This window comes from Lagenorhynchus albirostris, chromosome 8 (assembly GCF_949774975.1).
Source record: "Lagenorhynchus albirostris chromosome 8, mLagAlb1.1, whole genome shotgun sequence".
Lineage (NCBI taxonomy): Eukaryota > Metazoa > Chordata > Mammalia > Artiodactyla > Delphinidae > Lagenorhynchus > Lagenorhynchus albirostris.
In genome coordinates, this window is record NC_083102.1 from 43,480,897 (window position 1) to 43,499,946 (window position 19,050).

A 19,050-nucleotide genomic window follows, 5' to 3' on the forward strand; every position below is an offset into this window, starting at 1 on the left:
CACAGACTGCAGGAGAAAATGGAAGGGGGAATTGGATATGGATGTAACTAAAACTGTGGCAACTTGGCAGATTGTGCATAGCCTTCCATATTCATGTATTTGACCTCCAACCTGCATTAGAGAGCTATAAGAGGTTTTTAACTTGAAAAATTAATGGTCCAGAATGTGTTTTAGAAAGACAAGCTGGAAGTATTGTGAAAAATTAAAAAATAAAGTGAGATATCACCTACAAGTTTACCTCAACCATTCAATCACTCATTCACTGATGCAATGAATACTTACTGAGTTTCTACTATCTGTCGGGCACCTAAGGTAGGGGTTGGTTATAAAAAGGAAAAAAGAGAGACATGTTCTTGCTTTTTGTGAATAAGACATAGGGTTCCCAGCTGAACAGTAGCAGTGAAGACAGACAGAAAAAGACTTGAAAGATAATTCAGAAATCATTTTAACAGGACTAATGACAACTGGATGTAAGTGGTAAGAGAGACCCTATGCAAAGAAATCTTAGGCATTATTACAGTTACCTTACATAGATTCATTTTCTAATTAAGTCCAATTAATTTTCTGATTAAATTCTAATTAAAACAGTTCTGTAACACAGATATCATTATCCCCTTTCTGCAGATTAAAACAAAACAAAACTGAGGCTCCAAGTAATTACTAAAGTAGCTTGCCCATGGTTACACATTGAGTGTCAGAGCCAGGATTCAAATTCAGGCCAGACCCCAAAGCCAATATTCTTTCTTCAAACATTACAGATTCAATAAATAGCTCACTAGAGAAACACCAATTAAAAAGGCTTCCAAAGTATAGTATTTAAGTACAATTATTAAGAAAAGCGCTTGAAAATCTGTAATTACTTCAACTTAACAGCCATTCACTGAATGCCCATGCTTGATGTTTGGAGGGAAAATATAAGCAAAACAACACAATCATTGATTTCAGGAAGATACCAGTCTCACTATTCAGACAAGAAATAGAGCCATGAAATAAACCCACTGATAAAAAAAATTTTAATTAAAAAAAACCTCATACCATGATAGACTTTAAGCCAAAACAAAACACTTACCCATAAATTCAAAGGTGAACTGATCACAAGTCAATACTAAAGGTGGTTGTACATAGACCGATAATCTGATCTTTTGTAATGTCACTCGATTCTGCAGTGTGACCTGAGAAAATAGAAATCGTTATTAATAAAAAAATTACATTTTTTCCAAATTGATAGAATATCACAACTACTTAAAAAATCATTAGCAAATAATTAGGAAATACCATCTGAGAAAAAAAAATGAGCTGTCACAAAACATAACCTGTAACATAGGTAGTAGATTAAAAAGTTCTACTCAGTTAGAAACTGGGCAAGGGAGTTGAACAGACTTTTCTCCAAGAAGATGTACAAATAGCCAATAAGCACGTGAAAAAATGCTCAAAATCTTTGTATGAAATACAAAGTAAAACCACAATGAGATACTACTACACATCTACTTAAATGCTATAACCAAAAGGACAGACAAAAACAGGTGTTAGCAAGAATGTAGAGAAACTAGAACCTGCATAAATTGCTGATGGAAATGTAAAATGGTATAGCCATTCAAGAAAAAAGTTTGACAGTTTCTTTAAAACTTAAACATAAAATTACCATCTGACCTCACAATTCCATGCCAAGAGAAATGAAATATATGTCCACCCAAAAACTTGTACACATGTTCATAGCAGTACTATTCATAATAGCTAAAACTAGAAACAACCCAAGTGTCTATCAACTGATGAATGGACAAACAAAATATGGTATGTCTCTACAATGAAATGTTATTCAGAATAATATTTAATAATATTAATAATAACAAAAAGAAATGAAGTACTAACACATGCTACAACATGGGTACATTATACTATGCTAAGCGAAAGAAGCCAGTCACAAAGACCACATATTATATGATTCAATTTATATGAGATATCTAGAGTGGGAAAATCTATAAATCTACAGAGACAGAAAATAGACTAGTAGTTGCTTTGGGATAGTAGTGGGATTGGGGGTGGGGGACTAGAGAGAACAGCAAGTGACAGCTAATGAATATGGGGTTTCCCTTGGAGGGACAAAAATGTTCAAAAATTAAATTGTGGTCATCATTCTACAACTCTGCAAATATACTAAAAATCATTGAATTGTACACTTTAAAAGAGCAAATTGTATGGTATGTGAATTATATCTCAATAAAGCTACTAAAAAATGTTCTCTCAAAAGCAGACCAAAAACATCTGCCCTCATGTCTGGTGAATAATTACATCATGAGATATTATATGTGTTCATTCTTCTTTACATGTATAGATGTGGCATCATGAATTATTTATTTTATCTAGTATCAGTATATTACCTTTTACACAAGTTACGCTCTAAAGATTTCCTTTCTAGGTAGGTATTTACTATCAATAGTTTAAATACATATCAAAGCACTACATTTTCTTCCACGGCTTAATACAAAAATACCTGACATAACTAATTCTAGAAAATATCAAAGAATGGCAATAATGACTGCTGCATTTCTAAGCTGGCTGCATTTCCAAACTGGTGCTCTTAGTTGATGATGCTTGGAATGATAATTCCCATTCCAGTCAGAGTTAATAGCTATGAATTCTGGGTTAACAGTTTGACTGAGAAATAGGGTGGGTATGGGTAGAGAAGGCCAGGACTTCTCTCACTCACCCTGAGGAGGAACGTCAATAGAATCCATCAGGCCCAAGAATCTTTACTGGGCCACAATGCTAGGGGCATCAAAGAAAAAGCTTAAAGATCTGGCTTCCACTGGGAACATTCTCTCTTTGGATTTTGTCTCCTAAAAGCCCCAGCCTCTTTGAACAGTCTCTTTGGATGAGTTTATCCACATGGTAAGCCAGATTTATCACAGTCACTGGCCAGGTAGAGTTGCTAGACCAACTAAATCACAATCTCTGGGAGTAGACCTGGGTATTGGTATTGCTTTAATAGTTCCCCAGGTGATAGCTATTTACAACCAGAGTTGAGAAGCACTCTTCTATTATACATGGCACCTTTGCTATGGAATAATTTAGTCTAGTTACTAGACTCTAGTATATGAGACAGATACATTCCATTATTAATTGACATAATGCAAGGGCATACTTAATTTTTAAGAAAAGTCATTTTGAATTTTCTCTTAGGTAAAAGGCATGTATCAACTATTCCTTAATTATATATATACATACATACTATAGATAAACAATATACAAGAATATACATCTGGCCCACAAACATTATACACATATAATTAGATTCAGTAAATGTCTTGTATTAATTTTAAATGATGTGGATATTCTGTACAACTTAAAATAAGCACAAAATTTTTGACTTGCAAAGTAAAAATTTTAAAGGACAACTATTGATGCAAATAAGTACAATAAACACAGCAAATGAACAATGAACCCTCAATTTTTACTTTATAAGCCCTGGGAATACATGGCGGGAAATCTGCATACCACAAAGATTCTGTAATGATATCTGACCATTATAAAAAGCATAATACCTTTTTAATAAAACACTGATGGTTATTATGGGAAGAAGAAAGTACGCATGTGCTGTAGACATGCTAGCTATTCCACTAAATAAACAGAACACAATTTCAATATTTTACTGTTAACAATAATATGCTGGTCTGTACATATATTTTTAAATAAAATTAATGATAATAACCATTAGCAGCTTTCTATATTCATGAAACCATGCTAATAAATTATTTATGTGTATTATCTCATTTAATCATTACAACATTGTGAAACAGGTACTATCACAATATACCATTTTACATAAGAGAAAAATGTGGCTCAGAGAAGCTAGATAATTTGACTAACGCTACTCTGATTATAAGTGGAAGAAGCACAATTTAACTTCTGTCTGTCAGAATCCAGAGCCCACACTCTTAATCAATTGTGGTTAAGTCCCAAAATAACTCTGCAAATGAAGAAGTACCGTCATTTTACAGTTTAAAAATAGAGGTTCACAGAAGCTCAATAATACGTCTAAGACCATCCAGCCAACATGTGCAAGAGAGCTGAAAACTATGACCAGGAACATCTTGTGAGAGGTTAGTTTTAAAAATGAAAATGAAAAATCCTTGAGGTAGAATAAGCCATTTTTAAGACAGCAGACGTTCTGACTCTGCCTGGCATAACAACATGTACTTAGACAACAATCGTACAATTTTACTTTGTTACAAGTGCTTGCATTTAGTTTAGATGCAAGATCAATGGTGATAACTCTCATACACAGATCTATTGAATCCCAACAATGGACTAGGCACTTTCAAAAGTGAATCAAGAAGATGTGTGACAAAAATAACTACAGTAACAAAGAAAAGTTGTGTTTGAGCCAAAAAAAAAGTTAAAGACTTGGCTAGACCATAAACCTCATATTTTAAGAGAAAAATAATTATATTAAGGGGGAAATATGAAAATTAATATCTGAATTTTCCATGCTATTTTCCATTTCTAACAAAATAAAATATGATCCTCAGGAAACATAATACTAAATTTTTATCCTAGATATATAAACATGACTCCAAAGGCCAGGTATTAACAACCACTCTGCCTTAGTTGCCTGCAATAGATAGATGGTCACGCATCACGCACACACACTCAAGGTAGCCACATCTTCATTCACTTGGAACGGATGGAAAAATTTTCTCAATTAACAGGATTTATTATGATGGAAACTTCCATGGTTATATATCTTGGCTGCTGTTGTTATAAAAGGCTATAAGGAGAGATTTATAACAGAAATTTGTATAGGAACTGTCAGGCAGAATCAGGAAGTCATGGTGTCTGCTGCTTAAGTCCAGCTGATTTTGTGCAACTCTTGTGTGTCGCATTCTTTCCCATTCTTTTATAATGGCAATAAGGAAGAGAGCTGTGACTTAGCCATTCTCAAACATAGTTAAATGTTATTCTCCTAATGAAGGAGAATTTTCCAATAGTGTCATGCCACCATTTTAAGGTGGCTATTACACATGAAAGCTTAAGAACGGCATGGGAGGGAAATGTGTATTTATTTATAGCAGTAACTAGTAGTGAGGGAAAAAATTAGCATGAGCAAAGTTATCTGGTTTAGGTACAAGATTTCTTTTTGCAATTTGCAGTGTGCTCCTGAATTATTATGTTATGTGTCAGAACAGTATCAGTAGATAGATATAAAAGAGATTTCCCTACACAGAAGTCTATAGATCATTGCTGGAACGCTACAGGGTTGTTGGGTTTTTTTTCTTAAATGATTGATTTCTTGCCACTAATGCTTTTCCAGACTCAGAAGTATTAATGGGATAGAGCCTTTGATTGGACAGGGGGAATGGAGACTGGGAAAAGACCACCCTTGCTACCAGTGGCAAGAATCCAAAAAAATTAGCTTAGGAAACTGTTATAAGATTCGGCTCCCTTCAAATTCTACCAAAGATCCCCACACTTGGGCCACCCGCTGGGTCTAGTATAAGCGAACACAATTGGTAAAGCCTGGTGCCCTGTCAAACTCCTCCAAGGACAGCAACCCATAATCTAAGAAAATATAAAGCCCTGTCCAAGTTTTGACTTAGCAAATCGCCAAGATCCACAACTTTCCCTGGCTCCAAAGTCTGGGCAGTGATAAATATTTTCAGCTTAATAATGTGCTGACTTATTACCACACTTTAATCTAAATGCCTTAAGAGGGTTCTACATTTGAGTTCTAGTTCTAAAATTCTACAATGGCAGGACTAAAAATCTTAACCAAAACCACATCCTTCATATTCTATTTTTTGGGGACTATCAATTTGTCACTACTCTATTTTGTGGCTTCTTCATTTAATATTTTCTTGCCATAAATACATCCATTTAAAGTTACTACTATGGCAGATAGATGGCTGGAAATTCTTTTCAAACACACACATAATCATACATAGAAGAAAGATATTATTAACATTCATATGATTCCCCAATATATATATGATAATACAATCAACTGCTTGGTCTACTATGAATGTGATGACACAATTCCTTTAGTATATTTAAATACTAATTTTGTTTCTAGAAAAAAGACCCTTAATCACACTACACATTTAATTAATGGTAGGAATAAGTCATAACAATTTTTTGTTATATACATATTGCTATAAATGCAATTACTAGTTTTATATTTGTAGTAAACAATAAAGGCTATCTATTTACTACTCAAGGCTGAGGAAAACTTACAAATGTCAACTGTTTGGGTTTTTCTTTTTCTTAACTTTTTAACCAAGAAATCTTTTGTTTAATTGAATAAATTTAATGTGTAACATTGTGTACATTTAACGTGTACAGCATGTTACTTTGATACATTTATATATTGCAATATGATTGCCTAGGCAGTGATATTTATCACATTACATAATTATAGTACAATATTATCTATATTCATTATACGGTGCATTAGATCTCTATGGCTTATTTACTACTCATTACAAGTTTGTGCCCTTAAACATCATCACTCTTAACCGCCCCCAATCCCCTGGTAAGCACCATTTTACCCTCTGTTTTTTACAGGCTTAACTTTTTTAGATTCCCACATATAAGTGATATCATACAGGACTTGTTTTTCTCTGTCTGACTTATCTTACTTAGCATAACGTGCTCAAGATCCAACCATGTTGTTGCAAATGGAAGGATATCCTTCCTTCTCATAGTTGAATAATATTCCATTGTGTATATGTACCATATCTTTTTTTATCCATTCATCCATCGATAGGCATTTGGGTTGTTTCCACATCGTGGCTATTTTGTGAATAATACTGCGATAAACATGAGAGTGTATATCTCTCGTGGGAAATACTATTTTCATTTCCTTTGGTTTATAGCCAGAAGTGGAGTTGCTGGGTCATACAGATTTTTTTTTTTAATTTTTTGAGGAACCTCCAATTGATCTCCAAAGTGGTTGGATCAACTTACATTCCCACCAACAATATTTAAGGGCTCCCTTTTCACCACATCCTCACCAGCACCTGTTGTCTCTTGTCTTCTTTATGACAGCCATTCTAAGGTGTGAGGTGATATCTCATGTGGTTTTGATGCACATGTCCCTGACGATCAGTGATGTTGAGCACCTTTTCATGTGTCTGTTGGCCATTTTGATGCTCTCTCTGGTAAATGTCTATTAGTTCTTCTGCCCACCAAGTGTTTGTTTTACATTTCCATAAGCTACTTATAGGGTGACAAGTGGCAGATGTGATGAAATGTGTGATATTGTTTTCACATTACGGTCTAGAACTATGTACAATACCTTCACTGTGACTGAAGGGACAAGGTCAGCTCCCACTTCAACATCAGTAGATTGCTGTAAACACAGAATTGAGAAGAGAAGGAAAGAATAGTTTCAATACTGCACATCAATGAGTAAACACAGTAGGTGTGATACATACTTCTCACCACCAAAAAAAACTATAAAGGATTTATCACTCTGATGGCAGACTAAAAGAGTCAGTGTGGCTTTTTGGATGGCTTCATTGGGAAAGTCACAAGCTAATATTTAAAAACCCACGACTCCAAAAAGGGAAGAAAAGTTCACATATTTTACTATCAAACTACTCTATTGTCAAATGTCCTTAAAAACTGAAACTAATTCTATTTACTCATTCTTTATATTATAGAAAAGAAGACTTCTGTATATTTTCTATATAAACAGTACACCATTCTTTTAGGTCCTTGTATTTTTAGCTTGCCAAAGGTATGTTTTATTCTGATTAATAATATGTATTGATATCTAAGACATGTAACTAATGATATAAAGATTGAGTGGCCTTACATCTAGAAAATAAAACAAAAGTAGGAGTGTATTTTTTTTTCCTAGCGCATATCATAAACTCTTTTACTCTTTGAGCATCAGCCTTGGTTACCTGGTCCTATCTCTTAAAGAATTCAGAATATAAAATAATAGAGCAAACATTTCCTTAGAATTTATAACTTTTTTTTAGAGTGGTAGGTTGAGAGGAAAATATGGTCACTCTATAATAGAATAAGATCAAAGCGTAACATATTTTCTAATAATACCCACATGAATTCCTGAGGGAACAATTAAGATCATGAAGTCTCTGTCCAACAATGAATAAATCCATTGTACTTTGTTAACCTATTTGGAATTATTTTACTAAGAAAAATTAAATCACTTCTAAGCAGTGGGGATCACTATGATGTAATGGCCATCAGCATAATTAAGAGTTGGGAGATTCATATTCTATTTATGATTCCATAGGAAACTATATATGAACTTTGATCCAACTTCTCAGTCAAGAAGATAGGATAGCGATGTTTATCTCTTCTATAAAATCCCCCATTCTAACACTAATTATATGATTTTTTGGATGTGTGCTTTCATAACAATGATTGAAAATAAAATATTAAGCCAGGCTTTTTGCTCTAGTACTACCTAAAATCCAGGAAATGTTTTACATTTAGCTGTCGGCAGTTCTGGAAGAGAAACCAACATCTCCTGTTTCCTGCTCTTTTCAATCCATATCTAAACACCTAGATATTTCAGGGACAAAAGTCCTTTGGAAACATGAAATTACAGCCAGAGAGAAGTAGCTCTACAAAGACAGCATAGCATCACAGCCACCTAAATCGTTGGACTGATGTTTTCCAATGGGATGAATATGATACTCTCAAGAATCTCTTAAGAAGGAAAGAAATAGTAAGAAGGGGAAATGAAGCTGAAAAGAGACATCTAGTTAAGAGGAAAAACCACTCCAGGTTACTGATAGGGAAATATATATTACAATACAGTGCTATTACATAAGGCCTTTCCTCAGAAAGATCAAAAGTTGCTAAAGAACAGAAAGGGAATTTCAATCCAAATAGCCTATGTTTAAGAGAACCTAGAAAAAATTATATAAGTTGCCCAAAGGAAAAAAAGAATCATTTCCAAGGCAAGAAAATGTGTGTACATTTGTCAGCTAACTAAGCAAAAATGTTCCACTCAGACTACACCCTTCAGGTAGAGTGAGAAATGGTGTGTGCTGAATATCCAATGTTTAAACAGTACCTCTACTATGTGACTCAGCTGGGTGAATGTTTCTTTCATATATAGTCCTACTTTTTTTACGTATACCCAACTTACTATACTATGGCAATGTTAATGTTTATCACAACTTGGGTTGGCTGTTTATACTAAGATTAATCTTTGAAAAGCTTATGGAACTACTTACTATATTATGCTGTGATACGTAAATATCAAAGTCATTTCCTAAGCAAAAATTATATGACATAAATTCCATACAGAGTAAAAAACAGTGAATTCAATCACTTTCCTAAATTGATCAACTTTGGTACAGATATAGATAAACTTAATATATTTTGCCCAAACTGCAGGCAGTGAGAGAAAACCAACCATAATCTAACAAGTGCGTACAGAAGACTAAACAAAGAGATGGGGTAACGTAACCAAGGACAGTCCTCCTTTCTTGTTTCTCAGCTTTATTAATTCATTTATAGAGCGAATATATACTGAACACCCATTATGTGACTGGCACTAAGGATATGGCACTGAAGGAGACAAGTAGAATGCAGGTGGTGGTGGTGGTGGTTGTGGTGGTGATGATCGTGATGATCATTTTAAAAGAATTAAAATGTAATTTTATTATTATAATGATTTGTTAGTTAATTACCATAATTCAACAAAGTGGATTCTATTACTATTCCCATTTTACAGATGAGAACACTGAGACTAAGAAAATTGAATACCTTGCCCTGGGTCACACAGATAGAAATGAGAGAAAAAATAATTCCTGGCCCAACTCTATTCTTAAAACTACTTCCCCACCACAACCACCATAATGTATTAAAGACTATAAATTACCAAACCCTGAGCTATGCCTTTCATAAACATTATCTCATTGAACCTTCAACAAAAATCTAGTGGGGTCAGTATTGTTTATCTGGATTAGGATTATCTCAATACTCAGTACTGAAAAAGTTTTTTTTAAAAAAGTAGGTAGATTCAGAGTTATGGTGAGAACCTCTTTGACCATCTCCCTTCCCTCCCCCTTTTTTAAGACAGAAATCCTGCCTAAGGAACTTCTTATTACACAAAGAACTCAGAAATGTTTTTTTCTATAAGTAACAAAGCCTAAAACTTATCTTCCCTAAAGTTTCTATTTGGAGGCTCAGAATTTAAACCAATACATTTTGATCCCAATTTATCAGAGTCCGCCACTATCACAAACCCTTTGAAAGTCTGCAAATACACCTACAGATACTGAATCAAAGTTAGGAGAAACCACGGCAGAGACTTTCAGGTCATCTTCTCTCTCGGTCATAGGCCATACACCTGTAATTTTAAGAGAAAAAAATATGTTTACTCATAAAGTAAAACTTGCTGTATATAGTTGTTTTAAGGTTTATCTATACCATATATCAAAAATATACTCACGAGTTGAAAAAAAAACTGAGGCATTACAGAATGAGAAGCTTTATGCTAATTCTTTCCCTTCTACATTACTAGAAAGAAAAACTGTCTCTTTTTCCAAAGATATTAGCTAAGATGTGACCCATTGACTGACCAGTGTCAGGAATTTCAATTCCCTATCCTTAGCTACTGGTAGAAGCCAAAAAGAGTACAACTCTTTTGAAGGTAAACTGGCTATAATTATCAAAATGTAAAATTCACCAAAAAAATGTAAAATTCAGGGCTTCCCTGGTGGTGCAGTGGTTGGGAGTCTGCCTGCCGATGCAGGGGACACGGGTTCAGGCCTTGGTCTGGGAGGGTCCCACATGCCGCGGAGCGGCTGGGCCCGTGAGCCATGGCTGCTGAGCCTGTGCTCCACAACGGGAGAGGCCCATGTACGAAAAAAAAAAAAAAAAAAAAATGTAAAATTCATATACCCTGTGACTTAACAATTCTACTCCCAAACATTTACCCAATACTCATAGACATGACCAAGGAGTTTCTCTGTTGCTAGTAATTATTAAAAACAAAGCAGCCTAAATCTAAATTATATTTCTATTAATAGAGAAATAGTTAACTAAATTATGGTATATCAATACTGTGCAATGGTCCAAAACCCAAAACTCTTAAATAAGAGTGCTGTCCATCTTTATATACTGACATGAAAAGAAATCCTAGATATGCTATTGATTTAAAAAAAGCAAGATGTAGTACAATGTCTCTAATACACATGTATTTGTGTAAAAACAATTATATAAACAGGAAAATTTTCTCAAAGAATACACAAAAACTTTTAATAAAGGTTACCTTTAAATAACCTAGTGGAACTAAGACCTGGGGTTTATGCTTTCAGTACTGTCTGAATTATTTTGACCATATTCATTTTCTCTTTACAATTGAAAATTTCACAATTTAAAAAATGTTTATAGTGTATAATGAGGTATTAAGAACAAGTTATAGAGATCCTAAATAAATAAGAAACATAAATAATGCACATACATATGTGTATATATATACATATATATATATGGCAGATTATTGGCTGTCCCCCTAACATCCATTCTTCTCTCCTCCTTCTTTGTGGCAGAACACTAATTCTGTTGAGGCATTCACCTCATCTCAAAGTTATTGAATTGGTCAAATCCCATCATGATGATTTCTCCCCTGACCTTTTGTTGTTTTAGTCGTGATCATGGAGCCTAATCCTGGCAGATGTGAGGTGAGGAAAGGTGGGAGTCGGCATGCTGGTACATGCTTCTGGGAAAGCTAGTCCTCCCTAATAAATGGGGATACTTGGGAGAAATATCTCTCTTCTTCCCTGGAAATCATACTTGCACATAATGCCTGGAACTGCTAAAATCACCCTGTGACCCTGAGAGGAAACATCCCCCCACACTGAGGATGGCTGACTGAAAATATAGAAAGCACCTGGATGATGTCACATGAATCAGCTGTCTCACAAAGAGAAGAACCACCTACAATTGCCACCAGGCATTCCCACCAATATTACACTGTTTGGAATAAGAATTTCCACAACTTAGTGAGAGTATAAAAGGCTGCTTGTTGCCCACCCAGTAAAGATTCTTCAGTTCTTCTTTACTAAAGAAGAGTCCAATTTTATCCTAAGTAACAAAGTGCTCAACCAAAATGCTAAATTTCCCAGGCTCTTTTGCAGCTTGGAGTGGCCAGTCAGATGTAAGTGGAAGCTGTTCAGGATGTGGCTTCCAGGAAAGATCGTTAAGTGGGCTGACTCAGCTGCAGATGTGAGGGCAGGAGTTCCAGAAGCCATCCTAGACCAACAGAAGACCCTGGGTGAGAAGGAATCAGAGTCCCTGATGACTTTGGAACTGCCAAATCAACCCTGGACTGCCCATTACTGGACTTCTTTTCCATGAGAAAGAAATAAACCTGTGCCTTATTTAAGCCACCCTATTTAGGCATTCTGTTATATGCAGCCAGACATAAACCCGAATAGCACATCTTCCAACAAGGTTACCAAGTACAAATGTTTCTACTACTCAATGGTAGAAGCAACTTAGTTATCCTAGACATATTTCAAATGGGTGAAGACTTTCATTTATACGCCCATGTCTTACTGCTCTCTTTCCCTTCCTGAAGACACAAGTATGCTGTGTGGGAGTCTATCTCAGTATTGTACCCTTTCCTTCATATCCATCCCAAGTAAAGAACATATCAACTGTCTAAATCAATCATAAGGAAACTCTGTTTTTGAAAGTGCCTACTGATAGATGTTGTTGACTACTAGTAACAGAAATGCAAGGCAGGATTCTCACTAATGAGTTGAGTATGAAAAGCTTCAAAATCCATAAGCCATACAGAAATTATTACTATAATTTCATGCTTACAACATACATCCCTCATATAACTTACACACATAAAATCAGCTTCAAAAATACTTTTATTACAGTAGATAATATATACCATGTGTAAAACAAAATATACTCTTTAAATTGGCTTTACACTTTGCTGCAATTCTTGCTTTGAAGAAATAAAACAAGCTTTAAAGTGCTGAACATAACCCACAAGACTGTGAACTTCTTTTTGGCAAGTTAAAGTCACTGTATTAAAATAGGTGGCATTTAAATGAATAATGAGGTCATCAAAAAGTTCAGAGTTTTAACTTCTCATAATCTTCTGTAATGAAATGATTTGGTGCTTTTATATAATTACAGGTTTTGGGTTTTTTTTTTTGCGGTACGTGGGCCTCTCACTGCTGCGGCCTCTCCCGTTGCGGAGAACAGGCTCCGGACGCGCAGGCTCAGCGGCCATGGCTCACGGGCCTAGCTGCTCCGCGGCATGTGGGATCTTCCCGGCCCGGGGCACAAACCTGTGTCCCCTGCACCGGCAGGCAGACTGTCAACCACTGCGCCACCAGGGAAGCCCGATTACAGGCATTTTAATGAACAAATATACCACAATTTTATAAGTGTAGAGAATACTAAATTTTTTCCATATCTAGAAATAAAATATGTTAAAAGTCTCTCTTTTTTAAGAGTCTCGGTTTCTTTTGTTCGAATAAAACCAAATGATGGTGGCAAAGAAGGGGCAGAGAACTTCAAATATTAACTTTGAGGTTATGTAAATAATAAACTTTGCACTCATCTGTGGGTACATTCCTAGCTTAATTAGCACTTAGTTTAAGATACACAGAAGAATCAGGGTAATGACAAGTAAAACAGCCTAACCCTTCTCACCCAAGGGCATCACTATGGCCACCAAAAAATAACTTTTAGCTGTAAGGGATTTACCTGAGAAATGTTTTACATAATCAAGTGTTAATCAAAATATCGTTAGCACACTGTTTATGGAAAGGCCAAAATCTCAAGACACAAAATTTGTAGTGAAAAGCCACATTAAACTTATTTAACCAACTCTGGAAATTTCATGTTTCATATGTATGCCACTCTTCTCCAATTACATTTTTAAGTGACAAAATGAGACTTATATTCCATTAATCCCAAAACACTAGTATCAAAAATGGAAAAAAATATGCAATATGACACATCCAGTTTTAACTATTCTCTATTTGACATGAGGGTCCTGACAACAAATGGGTTTTTAAATAATTGGAGGTACTTAAAAGACCTAAGTTTCACTTGTTTATTTTCAAAACTTTCTAAGAGAATGTGTAAAACCAAAGCATAATAATTTTATTTTAATATTAATATTTTTAATATATTATCTAAATTCCTCTGAATGTCTCTTGGTAATATGGGCTCAAAAATACATAAATCTAGGAAAGTGATTGGACCAGGATTAAGATTGGCTCTGTTGTTTTGGTTGGCTTTTGATGCTCTGCTTCTTTTATTATTCCTGCTTGTTTTAACATTTCTTTTAAGTGAAAATAGTCCATATTTTTTCTCATTAAAAAAATACTTTTACCTGACCCTGAGAAGGGAACTTAAAGTAATGCTTTTCACATGTCCAACTCAAACTGCAGGATTGCTGTTTTGTTTCTCCTTTTAATTTACAGTAAAATTATACCCCTGTGAATCCCAAAGTAAGATAATATTGAGTTATACAAAACTCAAGAACTGAAAATATCATCAGCCTCTGAGTCATTAGAAATCAGCATGCCACAGGCTACACTCCATTTGGATCGCTAATTAACTACAAACATAAATTATATCACTAGGCTGCAAATGACTACATTTTTAGTAACAAAGTAGTAATTCACATACTGCTTTGGTTTCTTTTAAAATAAGCAACTGAAATTTTTTCAGGGATATTAGAAGTTAATAAATGATCACTCTAAACCTTAATGTAATTCTAAAGGTCTAAAACCACTATCCAAAGAAATACATGTTCCTTTCTTAGAGTTTAAAGAAAAAAACTCAGCACTGTCCCTGAAACACATTAACAAAAGTATTACCTTAAATAGGACATATTTTTCAGAAGCTATAAAATACAAATTAAGCACAAAGACTACTGTGTTAACGAGCAATGCTGTTTTTACAAAAATGAGTTTAATTAAGCCTGGGGGAGAAAATCAACTAATATGTACAAAACATTATCCATATACAAAATAATATAAATTTTACAATGAATACTAAAATCAAATAATAAAAAGCTGCAAATGAAATACCTTGTGATTTGTTAACATCTTTGATGATTTTCTGAAGTTCTTTCAATTCTATATCAAGTTCATCATAGTTTAGTTCTCTAGATTCAACTTTTGGAGCTTGGAACAAAGAAGGGTCTGTCCCCAGGTATGAACACTGCAAGTGACCATCATCACTCAGAGTGACTATCACTCCCTTTAAATCACTACAAAAAGGAAGAGAAAATGAGACATAATTAAAATTTTTGGTGGATTTAGATTTAATCTAGACCAACTAGATTTTCATTCGATTCAGCTTCAACATACCATTAAGAAAATGACTATATAACGTATCTATTTCTAAAGTTTTACATCAAGGACTCAATTTAAATGTTTCAAACATGATTTATATTTACAGAAATATAACAATTATTATTAAAGCTTCCACGTTTGGGGACATAACTATGTGGCAACTCATGCTCTAAGAGCTTTTCAAGGTCTTACTTGTATCATTCAATCCTCACTGCACCTCCCACTTGGCAGATTCATAATAAGCAGTGAACAACACGTAGGAGCTACAATGGATCAAGAGCTAGGCTCCTGGCTGGCTGAAGACTAGGGCTGAGAGGCACAGGAGGGAAGATGGGACAATCCAGGGGAATGGGAAGGTTAGTGGAGGAAGCCCTATGAGGCCTTGAAGAGAAATGTGCCCACTGCTCTTTTCCTTTTCCTTCTCTCTACCCTTGGGACATGCTTCCCCTCCCTCCCCAGGTCCACTCACCATGGCTTCCTTCACACGCACTCCTATTCAAGTAGCTCTCTGGTCTGTTCTCTCTTTCCCTTCACTCTTAGATAGAAGTATCCCATTTTCTCATTTAGTAGCTCTTTCTCCATCACTCTTCTCATCCTGATTATCTCTTTTCCTCCCCATCCTTTCACCCTTCCTTCCCTCTAAGGCTCCCTCATCTCTGTTATTCTCTAGAAATAGCCATAATATATAAATTATAGATAACCTTAGCATAAATGCTTAAAAATAAAAGTTGTACATTTCCCTGAACTTGCTATAAAAAGTAGTTGAGATGAACACTATTGGCTTCCTCCCTACCTTGCCCAGAGGGAAAAAAATTCAATATTGCCGTAAGTCATTTTGAACTGATATAAAATGAATTTGTTTTAGATTTGTTTGTTGTGTTTTCTATTGGTCTGTGATTTAAAAAAAAAAAAAACAAAAAACAAGTTTTCCAACACTTTTCTAAAGGTTAAATATTAGTCAAAAACAACAGAAAACTTGAGAGAGAAAAGAACTTGAAAAGAAGTGTTGCTATTTATCTGAAGAAAAGGAGTTAATAAGGTATATGAGTCTAGGACTCATTCACAACAAATAAGAATTTTTAAAACTCCCCAACTTTGGGTCATGGCAAGTGGTCAGCTCATTAATCTAAAAGCTCAACTTGATTGACAGTAAATACTACCATTGCTCAATCCTTCCCATAAGGTGGCCACCAGCAACCACTTCACCACCTGCCTTCAACACAATATTCCTATACATACTTTCTCCAGGATATATACATAATTCTGTAATGTGACTTCAGAAAAATAAAAAATAGATTGTTATCACTGATTTGATAGCTAAAAAACTAGCTAAAAACTAAAAAGGGGACTTGGGTTCTAGCTCTGACTCTGCTCTATGTAGCTGAGTCAACTTGGAGAAGTCTTCCTAAATGCTTTATGTCTAAAACGAGAGGGTGAAACGAGATGATCCTCAAAGGTCTTTAAGTTTAACAAACTGGTTCCGTCAAAATAGCTCAGAAAATAAATACTCCCAAATAAAATTATTTTCCTAAAATAAAATGTTTTCACCCCTGTAGTATCTCTGGGCCTGACCCTTTCCTTGCAGGCAACTGAAGCCACTTAGTGTCCATGGAAATCCCAACTTCCAGCTCTGACAAGCCCATTTCAAGAGGGCAAACCTCTGTCCCTATTGAGTTAGTTGTGACTGTAGTCTGTTCCCCATTCCACCCAGACCTACTAAAGTCTGAGAACACAGTAAGTCCTAAGGAAACGCTAGGAAACTAAAAGGCAGAGCTTCTCAGACAATGTGGTGATCATCAGTTCTTTGAATCCAAAAGTGTATTTCCGTTTTATCTTCCCCCTTTGAGTGATCCACTATAAAGGAAACCTAGCATGAGGCATTACAAATATACCTCACTATCCAAATTTATTTGGTCTTTGAACTGGATAGCTTATTACGGAATCAGTTTCATCCCACCGTTTTAGATGGCAAATAGCAACAATTTAGATACAGGGAGAAGGATTGATAAAGGGAGAAGCCAGGGTCTTTACCCACTCAAAGAGCTTAACAAGCATCACCAGAATGTCTTAACACTAAATTCCAAAACTTAAGCAATTTACTTTTTTCTTATCAATGGTATTAGAGCCATTACCTACAATTTAGATCAAATAACAGAAATTTAGAATAGCTGAATTCATTTAACATTGCATGTTTTATTCCACAGGAACACTAACACAAGCTCTAAAAATTTTAGAATAAATCAGTGAAATTCCTGTCTAAAACATCTATGATGGAAAAAGTACTTTGACACAGGTCTATACCACTACTTAATATATAAGTAATGTCATCACTCGGTATCTTAAATGCAAAGGAAAATATTTAAATATATATATATAAATATATATATCGTTCCTAAAGTTAAGCCGAACTTAAGTATAAAGTCCAATTTAAGTATAAAAGAAGAACACAATCAAGATTTTTTTGATCTTTCTACTTAAAGAACATTTTTAAAACAATATTGTCCATGTGAGTTAATGTGTAAAATTTTCTGAGTGATAGAATTTTATGTTAGGAGAAGCCATCAAGTAAATCAAGTATTGTGTGCCTTACTACTTACTTACATCCTTAGAGTAAACACTTTCAAAATGAAGGTCTCTAGATTACTCTGGTCCTTGAAATACATCAGCTAAACCAAGGAACCAGAATAATGTATTTTATGAGGACTCAAGGTCAAAGATGTTATATTGCTAGGACACACAATAATTTTGTGATTTTAGCAATGGGGCATGAAATTAAACAATAGAGTTAGCTCAAGAATCTGAGGGTAATTGTTTCTTCACTCAGTAAACAGATCCTGGCCTTAACAACACATTCAAACAAAATTCCAGATGGATTTTAAAAGTTAAATTAAAAAATATGAAACTACAAAAATATTTATCTGCCCTTGGGATGGAAAGAACTTTTGCTGCAATAAAGCAATAGAGGACAAAGCAAAGGATCTCTAAGTTAAATCACAAAAAAAATTTAAACTTGTTCTATGCTTTAAAAATACATTACAGTAAAAAGAACAAACTGGGAAAACCTTGGCAACCAACATAAATATATGATTTAAGTTGAATCATATGAAGTTGTGGATATTCAACTGTTTCTGACCTATAAAAACAATTTTGTAGTTTCCTCTACTATGTAAAGAACTCTTACAAGTCAATGAAAATGAGTATATCCCAAAAGAAAAAGGTCAAAGAATATGTACAATTCACTTGAATCAGCAACTTAAAGGTTAACTAATCTATGGAATTAAAACTTTTATGTAGTTCTCTTTTTCTGACAAGGCCAATCTATAAAATGAGTAACTTGAAAGTATTTGAAATACAGCTCAAAAGATAAAAAATGAACAGTTTCTTTTGCTAATACAATAAAACAAATGAATAATAGCTTTAAAAACAAATGAAAAGAACATGCACTGAATCTAATGGTTCTTGTCCAGCTGCACTTTATGGAAAATAAAAATATTTTAAATTATCAAATCATCAAAGTCTGGTTTTTATTATGATATACAGATATCAAAGAAATCTTAAAAACTTAAATTTTGGATTCTTTCATGCCCTTACCAAAATAATACTGAAACAGAAAACAAAAAGTAAGAAGGTGCATGATTTTCATCTAGTCTCTTTTTTATTTACTATCTGCCTCTCATTTCTCTACTATATTTAATTTGCTCATCATTCATTCACTCATTCATTC

General features: G+C 34.5%; 1 protein-coding gene across 7 annotated transcripts in view; it reads right to left on the reverse strand.

The window, feature by feature from the left end:
• Positions 1-19,050, reverse strand: part of BBS9 (Bardet-Biedl syndrome 9) — a 446,338-nt gene that overhangs the window by 254,243 nt on the left and 173,045 nt on the right. For all 7 annotated transcript variants that reach the window (XM_060156865.1, XM_060156866.1, XM_060156864.1 and 4 more), the window contains 4 exons: positions 15,060-15,241; positions 10,260-10,336; positions 7,295-7,348; positions 1,070-1,172 (listed from right to left, as the gene is read on the reverse strand). In XM_060156865.1, the coding sequence (XP_060012848.1) occupies positions 1,070-1,172; positions 7,295-7,348; positions 10,260-10,336; positions 15,060-15,241 (416 nt within the window). The remainder of the gene's footprint in view (positions 1-1,069; positions 1,173-7,294; positions 7,349-10,259; positions 10,337-15,059; positions 15,242-19,050) is intronic.